This window comes from Astatotilapia calliptera, chromosome 3, assembly GCF_900246225.1.
Source record: "Astatotilapia calliptera chromosome 3, fAstCal1.2, whole genome shotgun sequence".
Classification (NCBI taxonomy): domain Eukaryota; kingdom Metazoa; phylum Chordata; class Actinopteri; order Cichliformes; family Cichlidae; genus Astatotilapia; species Astatotilapia calliptera.
In genome coordinates, this window is record NC_039304.1 from 14,654,177 (window position 1) to 14,663,869 (window position 9,693).

General features: G+C 40.8%; 1 protein-coding gene across 4 annotated transcripts in view; it reads left to right on the forward strand.

Annotated features, from left to right (window-relative positions):
* elavl2 (ELAV like neuron-specific RNA binding protein 2) overlaps positions 1-8,552 on the forward strand; it is a 28,468-nt gene extending 19,916 nt beyond the window's left edge. For all 4 annotated transcript variants that reach the window (XM_026161953.1, XM_026161956.1, XM_026161954.1 and 1 more), the window contains 5 exons: positions 559-662; positions 2,826-2,979; positions 4,775-5,000; positions 5,565-5,603; positions 7,360-8,552. In XM_026161953.1, the coding sequence (XP_026017738.1) occupies positions 559-662; positions 2,826-2,979; positions 4,775-5,000; positions 5,565-5,603; positions 7,360-7,690 (854 nt within the window). In that variant the 3' untranslated portion in view covers positions 7,691-8,552. The remainder of the gene's footprint in view (positions 1-558; positions 663-2,825; positions 2,980-4,774; positions 5,001-5,564; positions 5,604-7,359) is intronic.
* Positions 8,553-9,693: the final 1,141 nt, after the last annotated feature.

Consider the following 9,693-nt stretch of genomic DNA (forward strand, 5'->3'; position numbering starts at 1 on the left):
ATGGTGTCATGAGCCTCACTGTCAGAGATTTAAATTATTTTTAATTTCCCAAAACTTTCCGATACTATTCAGCTTGTTTATATATGTGCTGCATTAATATGGTGAAACTGCTCGAGATGGTGAACTTGACCGGCAGTGAAATTGCAGAGAAACCCAGGATGTGGGTGGAGGAAATTGAATTGCCTCTGTGCACATAGTGAGTGGGTGTCAATCTATTGTACATTTTAGAGATAAACTGCAGCGGGAGGGGAAGACATTGAGCCTCGGCTACTTCGCTCTGTCGTAGATGAGTTGGTGTGAAAGCAGAGCAATTGCTTGTCATTTTTAATTTAAAACCTGTTTGTCAAAGAGCGTGTTTAGTTTGTTTACAACCTGTGGTAAATTTCCTGAGATTTGTAGGAAATGGTTTGACCTCTGTGCTGTGCCAGATATGAGATTGTTTGGGGAGGGGGTAAAACCACATTTATGCTAATTCTGCTGATTCTAAAAAGACCTGTTTTTGCACACATTTGTCTTAAATTTCATGTCACATTAATTTTATTTATATTGTGATTGCAGGGCAGAGCCTAGGCTATGGATTTGTGAATTATGTGGACCCAAAGGATGCAGAAAAGGCCATCAATACCTTAAATGGCTTGAGACTTCAGACCAAAACCATCAAGGTAAGACATCATATGTTATCCTTTTTGACAGGTTTGAAAAAATAAATAAATGTCTTACCGGTTATGTCTGGCTCTGTAGGTTGGAGTCGAGACATAATGAGGCTGGAGCAGTGTGGGGTGTAAAGGGAGCCTATTGTTAATCTGGGCACAGGCGGCTTTGCTTGGGCCTCTAGTAGAGCAGAACTGTTTCTATGGTTGCATGTGCTGTAGCACTGCTGTATGTCTTTACAGGGAGGTGGCTGCCATTAGCATTCATCAGGCAATGTAGCACTCAATGTGCTGGTGGAGAAACTCATTTGCTTCATATAGTGCTGCAGGATTTGTGGATGGTGGAGTCAGATTATTAGATGTGATACTTTTTTTTTCTTTTTTTGTGCTGGCCTTACGAGGAGCTAGCCTTCTCATATCAGGCAGAAAGCTATTAGAGAATTTCTGTGGGCAAAAACATATTTTGTAATAGAAAATTGATGTTTGAATAGCACCAAATTTGTAAGCTGTACGCTTGATTATTTCTGTTTTTAACACTTCAATATTGTGCAGATGTGGCATGTCATGACAGCGGAAGATGTAGTGTTGTGAGCCATACCGCTTCAATTCCACAAATCGGAGCCCATCTTTCTCATGTCGCTGCCTGTCTCAGTTCATACCCCTGAAAGTAGAACATGGTAACATTGCCTTATGCATCACACATCCGAAACTCTCTAGCTGCCCTGTCAGAAGTGCAAATAAACCCAGTGAAGTGGGGGAATATACTTTGCAAATATTAGCATTAAATAAAGTGTGAAGGTTAGACTATGGAGGAGGCTGGGCAGGGGGCTTTAGCTTTTACTGTTATCACTCTACTCTTCACCGGTGGTACACGGCAGATTTTGAGGTGTGGTCACTTGACCTTTATTTATTCCCATAAAATGATGGCAGAGGAATAAAGATGAGTGTGACGCTAGGGGGAACACACTCACACACTCTGTTCTTTCTTTGTCTGATTCTCTCAATTCTCTTCCACAAAACCATCCTCCAACACTTCTTATCACATCAGCTCTGAAAATTTCGGCTGCTTTGGTTCCTGCAGATTATCAGACAAATCTCGACATAACCGAAAATGAGATGGTGCATGGAGAAAAATGAATTTGACTGCTGAGGGGTGTAATGATGTATTGATCCACATGACCTGGTAGAGGATTGAGTCTACCTCTCTTTGCTATTACTTGTCTGGGTTTCTGGATGGATGTTTGTTTGCGCCCCATATTTATTCTAGCCTGTTGCTGGAGATTTTTCTGATGTAATCTGAATTCAGAGGCAACAAAACCTCTAGAGTAGTTCAGATGAAGGTAAAGAGGCAGCCACGTTGCTGTGTAGAGCGATTTTTAACACTTTGGGGTTTTTTAAAATTTTGTTTTATTTTGAAAGATGAGCTTTCTTGATGGGCCTGACGTTTAAATTGTCAGGGAGTTGAGGGACAAAATGTGACAGGTTAAACTCTTTGTGGACAGGCTGGTTTGTCAGTGTCCAATTAATAATAATAAAAATGTTTTAGTGTTTAGGTTTGCACTGAGGAAGACAGCAGCAGAAACCGGCAATGCACCACCCTAATGTTGCTAAAACCCAGCTGCTAACACTTACATCCTTTATATTAACTAATATGTTACAAACACATCGAGTCACTGCAGTTTGTGTACACCACTTCTTTTTTTCCTTTTTCTTTTTTCTTTGCAAAGCCCTGATTTCCTTTCACCTGCATTAATGGGGTCCCTCGGGTTAAGGATGGGAAAAGTTGAGCTCATTTTGGGACATTTTCAAACGTAGCCGACGGTCTGTATTGAATGTCTGGTTTGTGGTCTCACTGTGTTATCACGTGATGGTTAAAGTTGGAATACAGATGGTTTTACAAACACTGGCAGGCTTGATGTCTGCTGGCTATGATGTTAGGAGATGCCCTACACAGTAATGTAGTCTACAGAAGACGGTGTATTTAGTTTATCATGTGATGCAGTTCTGTGTGTGGCCTGCAAGTTCACTCACACGTGAGTTAGTTTATATTCTCTCCGCTATGACTCCGTTACAGCCTCTGTTCGGAGATAAGAATCAAAGGTGATGGATGGTCTAACCTGCTTGTGCGTAAACTGGCTGTAATATACTGAGGTCAACAACTGTTTCCACTTGTAGGTTTCCTATGCGCGTCCAAGCTCCGCCTCCATCAGAGATGCAAATTTATACGTCAGTGGCCTGCCAAAAACTATGACTCAGAAGGAACTGGAGCAGCTCTTCTCTCAGTACGGACGCATTATTACCTCACGCATTCTGGTGGACCAGGTGACTGGTGAGTACAGCATGACAGCTTCCCCTCGTCTTTGTTCCATCTTCACTCTGTCACGCCCATCCTCCCATTTCCCTCCTGACTGCCAGCAAAATGACACAACCAGGACTGAGAAATGCATCAGAGGTGTTGCTGCGAGGTTCCCAAAAATGCAATTTTCCACCAGACGTGCTCATAAATATGCATAGATGGAATATAAAATTGAGTATAAAGTAGCAGGACTCGATGCGTCATAATTTCTCCCTCCTGCCTGCACTTACTCCCTTTTCTCTTTCCATCCCCAAGGTGTACATGCGATACCTGTTTTATGGCAAGAAATGAAATGCATTTAGAGCAGTTATATTCTCCTTTCCTCAGCTGTCAAGCAGAAGCCTTATGAAACACTGATAAACAGAATCTTTCACTGGGACATTTCCCAGTGGTTCTGTCCCACTGCTGAAGCTTATTCCTTCTGGCGTGTGTTATGGGAATGGCTGTTTTCATAGTTTTCTAACATAAAACCACTTGTTCCTTGAGGATTCAATGGTCTTACCTTAGTATTAATAACCCAGCTCAGTCTTTCTGCAACCTGCAACTTTTTTATGTATAGAAATAACAGAAATGTGTTAATGAGCTAAAAATGTAAAAGTAGCAAAATGTGCAGCAAAAACTTCTTACACAAATGACATGGGAGGCTGGCCTGATTGACCAATACTGGCAAAGACTGCGCTCATTGGCAGGCAGCAGTCACATATGTGACCGAGGGGAATGACATGCACTGGTGTCCCAACAGGGCATTAAGAGGGTAAATAAGTCGAAGCAGCAAGTCAAGAGTGATGCAGCCCACTTAAAAGCCATTAAATCACATGGAGCCCACCTCAACTTAAATCCTCTCAAATCAATGTACAGGAGAAAGTGTTATTAAACCAATTAAATGTGCTGTCGCCTATAAATTGCTAATCAACCATATGTAAGATTAAGGCTGATGTGTGACTCACCTGCCACTGTGACACAAACTTCAGTATAAGTGCAGTAAGTTTAGGTCAGACTGTCACAAACTAACAGCTTATATTACCAGTTTTTATTCATTTTTATTTAAATTTATTTATGTAAATACATAACTGTACATACTTGAGTGATTTCAAACTGCATTTTATTACTATGGCCCACCTGCAGCACATTTGCAACCCAACAGGGGGCCCCGACCCACACTTTGGGAATCACTGAGTTAAACGAATAACTAAATATGAATAATTAGCTTGTGTCTCTAGAGTGTGTCAAAGACCAAGTACCTGCGTCATCAGTTTTTCTACATCTGTGCTAACATAATGTAGCTTTTTCCTAATGTTCAGCTGCTAATAACAGGCAGTAAAATGTCACTTTACAGAGAAATTACAGCTGTTAAACTGCTACCAGCCTAGTTATATATAAAGTTTACTTCATAGATGTCCATAAATACATGTCACTGCTGATGTATGTCCTCCTCCTGTGTGTGTATGTTGTGTTATTTAATGAATTTCCAGACGTGGAACGCACTTCACTGTTAATACATACAAATATAAAAAAGCACATGTTTGTGGTCACGCATGCTGTAAGGTCATGCTTTTAAAACTGGAGTAAGAAATTACTTTACAGTGTAGTGACAGACCTTGAAAGCAGTTCACTGTACTACTGGGTAAAATGGTAAAGTCATATTGGAGGGGAATAAAAAGGCATATTGGCATTAAACGAGTCTACTTAAAAGGCTGATCATTAGGTCATGTTTTGACAGTCGGGTGAAGCTCAGTATGACTAATCTGGAGTTACTGGGCTCTCTCAGGTGTTTCCAGAGGAGTTGGCTTCATTCGTTTTGACCGGCGAGTTGAGGCTGAGGAGGCCATCAAGGGTCTGAACTGTCAGAAGCCGCCTGGTGCCACCGAACCCATTACAGTCAAGTTTGCAAACAACCCGAGCCAAAAGACCAGCCAGGCGCTGCTGTCCCAGCTCTATCAGTCACCCAATCGAAGGTACCCAGGACCCCTCGCACAGCAGGCACAACGCTTCAGGTAAAAGGGGCACACCAAAAAAGTATAATGCTGCTAGTGAAGCTGATTTTGTTGACCCTCTGAGGTTTTTGGATATTAGCATTTAAATTGTCTCACTGGCAGTATCGTGAAAATATTCTGTGTTGGAGCTCGTCGGTACTCTGGGCAGAATATATCATCCCCATTATTACATTCTTGACTTTGCGGCATGTTGCAGACGTAGGCCTACCACACAATCGGGTTTAAACAGATGTTTGGCAAATGTGGAAATGAGATGAGCAATGAATGAACAAATTGTGCAAGTTAGTCCAAAAAATGTGTTAATTTTCAGTGTGCTGATTGATGTCAGTGGTTGTTAAAGCTGCCACCCTGTCAGCCTAATTGACCCTTTTTCTGTATGAACTGCAAGTCTCCTGTTGGCTGTGTTGTGAAGGATGACTGGGAAAATTTAAGTGGAACAGCAGACTTTAATCGTGGTATCAGACCCATTACTCATCTTTGTCATCCTGTCAAAACTCATCAGCTTCCTGAAAAGTGTCTTTCTTATAAAATTAATTTGTCTGTTGGTGTTTTGCTTTTTTTAAGGTTGGACAATCTGCTGAACATGGCCTACGGAGTCAAAAGGTAAATTGACTTTCTGTTTTAGATTCTGTAGTCTGCCTTAATTGATCCTTGAGGGAAATTCCGAGCTAACGTGAGGGAGCTGATGGGATACATTTTGTTGTTTATTTCCTATGAGCTCTATGGCAGCATTGTGTAGGTAGTTAACACTGCATAAAGTGGCACTGATTCAATATGAGACTGCTGCTCAAAGCAAATGCTTTTCTGTGCATCCACAACAAATATACACACAATTCAGTTGGTGTGGGTGAATCAGGCTGTTTGTCTTCACAGTAAGTCATGATGTAAATATTGAACAGCTGCTGCAGATGCCTAAAGGCAGACCTGTGTATGCTGAGAGCATAGGCTGGAGGGGCAGGGTCTCTCCATTGTGTTAGACCAGCGGAGGATGTCAAAAACTACCTGCTAAATTTATCTGATTTAAGTCGCTCTTACTGCCTGATGTGGCATCGTTTCTGGTTTGGTTTACAATTTCTAAAGCATAAATAACATGACTGCGTTGTCTGTAGGTTGCTAACCGGGTCGATATCCTTTAATCTAATTGAGTATTTAGTGCGTTAATACTAAAGCGCAGCATGTGGTCTGCTCAGCTGCCATGTTGGAGAATCTGAAGTGCAGTTTGTGGCAAAATGTGGTGACTCTTTATGGTTTGAACAAAGCAGAGTCTCTGTATCTTTGGGGACACGGAGGTGACTGCTTTAGTGGCCATGCTCAGTGTTTAACATAAACGGGTTTAGGTATTTGTCCTTTAAACGTGTTCTCTGAAATAAGGAAACTGTATAAAATCAGCTGCTGGTGATGCAGTGGAGCGCTTTAATCTAGAGCTAATGTCACAACATGTGATAGATTAAAGCACTGTCTACGCCGCTTGTCTACATAACAAAGGGCAGACTCTTACAATCTTACTCGCTATTGCACAAAATTGCACGTTTGTATTGAGCTTTGCACTCTTACCTTGATCTATTATGGACAGCCCTGTCCTGTTTTAAACTTTGTTGCGTCAGACGTCTTTCAGGATTCGCCGGGATACCAGTTTGTCTCAGTTCAGTTTTATAAGAATGTCTTCCTCGTGTGTGATTGAGCTTTCAGGGAACTGGACTTCAAAGAGCCGTCACCAGCAGCAATAGACGTGCGATTTCTCCTCTGCTGTGCTCGTTGGCTGACGTCTTGGTTGCCAAATTTCTCCGTGGGTCCTTGATGCTGGGAGCACACCTGTCATAGTGGATGTTCCCTGAGAGGCCAAGTGGAGCAGCTAATCTTGTGTGACACCTGCTGCAATAATTCATAGGCTTTTCATGCACTTTGAATTTTGTTTCTTAAATCTGCAAAAGCACACTTACCGAAGGCCAGAGCCTTTCTGTGCCTCGTTATTATGCTCTTGGCAACTGCCAACTGATTTGGAGGAAATAATTTCCTTTGCAGTTGTGAAGCTACAAACTAAATGTGTGGGGAGTAGCTCGAGGACTGAATCTGTGCATTTATTCTGAGGGTTGCTGCTCAGGTGACTTGCTGCAGAAGATGAAGGAAGTGTGTTTTGTGAAAAATCTGATTATGTAATTCCTGAAATGAAAGAATGGCACTAGCACCATATGGCCATAGAAGCATCCATGGCTCACAATGTGTGGGTAGAGCTGATCCCTGCAGAGACTTGTCACACTCTGTTAGGCTTGTTGGTACGATCTCCTGTCTTATAAAATGGCCCGTTTTGTGCTCATTTTGGCTCTTGCCTTGAACCATGTTACTTTTTGTGTTTTAACAGCAGGTTCTCCCCGATGGCCATTGACGGGGTGACCAGCTTGGCTGGCATCAACATCCCGGGGCACGCGGGCACTGGCTGGTGCATCTTCGTCTACAACCTGGCTCCGGACGCAGATGAAAGCATCCTTTGGCAGATGTTCGGGCCGTTTGGTGCTGTCACAAACGTCAAGGTTATCCGCGACTTTAACACAAACAAGTGCAAAGGATTTGGTTTTGTCACCATGACTAATTACGACGAGGCAGCTGTGGCCATCGCCAGCTTGAATGGATACCGCCTTGGGGACAGAGTTCTGCAAGTGTCATTCAAAACCAACAAAACACACAAAGCCTGAAACTCAGATTGTTTCTAGAAAACTCACCAGAAAATGGAAACAGAAAATGGAAGCGTATTGACCGTAACTTTCTACATTAGTAACAAGAGCTTTGTAAATCAGTGTTGCGAAGAAAAACGATATTTAGCGTCCAACAATGTGATCTCTTTTTTTTCCTTCTCTTTTTTCCCATTGCTACACTTTGAATCTTCTCTATACTTTAAAACAGAAAAATACCTGCAGGTCTTGATGCCTGTCATGTTGACTTCTCTTGCTGTCTTTACAGATGGACCATCTAAAATGTTACTCTAGGTTTTGTCATTTTGTTGCACATCTGCTTTGAAACAGTAAGTCTTGTAAGGTTATGTGTAGTGATTTTTCTTTGTACTTCTGTGTCCTGATTTGCCACACGTGCGTTTATGCCTTCGGTGGTTAGCAAGTACTTGCGTTGAACTATTTGCGGTTCTGTTAATTTTGTAAGTATTCTGTTTCCTGTAATATCAGTTGGTTATTGGTTGGCTGCATAATGTTGCTTATTGTACAATTAACAGATAAAAAGACAAAAAAAAAGATTCTTAAAGCAGTACCTTGCCAAAGAGCTAAGAACCTCTTTGATGTGGGTTTAAAAGCATCTATTTTTATAAAAAGAAAAATTTGGAGAAACTTTTTACTGGACCTGGAACAAAATATTTTGACTTGGATACTTTGAGAAATATCTTCATATGACACCTTGTGAGCTTTTGAACTTTACAAGAAAGTTTGCAGTGGTTGAAATTTCTGGAGAGATTTATGATGTAAAAGATACCTTTTGAGATCTTTGTATTACCTTTAGATTATAGAATCAGTGGCAGTGCTGGTTTCATTTGTAAAATCATCTGTGGGTCCCCCCCCCCTCCCCTCGGTCGTCTGGTCGTTACGGCTAGCGACTCGCTTTCCGGTCTGATTTGGAAACGGACAAAACTTCAAAGGTTGATCTGCAAAAAGTGCATGAAAAATTAAAAACATGGAGATATCATAAAGGTAAATGGGGGATTTAAAAAAAGGGAAAAAAGAAAAATCAGTTCTTCCTCTAAGATTCCCTTCAGATGGAGCTCATGGTGTTTTGTGGTGTATCTACAATATCATTAGACTGATTTTTGTCTTAATATCAACCAATGAGGGTTTTTACATACTTTGTATGAAAGATTGAAGACAAGCCAGTGAAGGCAGCAGCATCAAAAAACAACTAGCGTGACAAATAGAAGGGTTCCTCCTGAGCTTTGAGCTGTGTAAATAAGTCCTTTTTTATGTTGAGTACTTGGCAGACTTTGGTTTTTGTTTGGACTTCATTGAAAAGTGTTATTATATACAACTTTCTTTTCAGGACTGTGTAAGGTCTTTTTTTTGTTTTTGGGTCTTTATTTTCAGTTTCTCTTCAGTTGAAATACTTGAGTTGTCGTCCTATGGACTAGCATTAGTGCATCAGATTTGTTGGTTGTTAGGTCTGTAGATAGTCTTGCTTCGTTAAAAAAAAAAAAGGTATTAAGAAACTATAGACATTTGTTTTGGTTTTTTTTATATATAAACATTATAGATATATATTTATGTGGTAAAGAATGGATATAAACCACAGTTTTGAACTATTTGATTACTTTTTTCATACTCATATCTCTATATATAAATATATACGTAATGCATATAACCTGTCTTTAAAATCGTAAAAAGGTGTATATTGCTTTATTCACTTTGGGGAAGGGCGGTGAAGCAGTTCCATTAACAATAGCAAAGTTGGTTGCAGAAGTTTGTCAACATCTAGCTCATCTCAAACACATGAATGGAGGCTGGTTGAGCCTTAGATGCACTGAATACTGCACCTGCATCCTGCTTGGTATTTCAACCGATTATTAGTCATGCTTCCCCTTAAACGAGCAGTGTGCTATGCATTATATAATTATCTTTGCAACTGCTTTTTCTTGTTTATCTATTCCTTCTTTGTGTTACTTGTACAAGTTAAACTTTAAGTCTAGATGAGTTGTGATACTTGC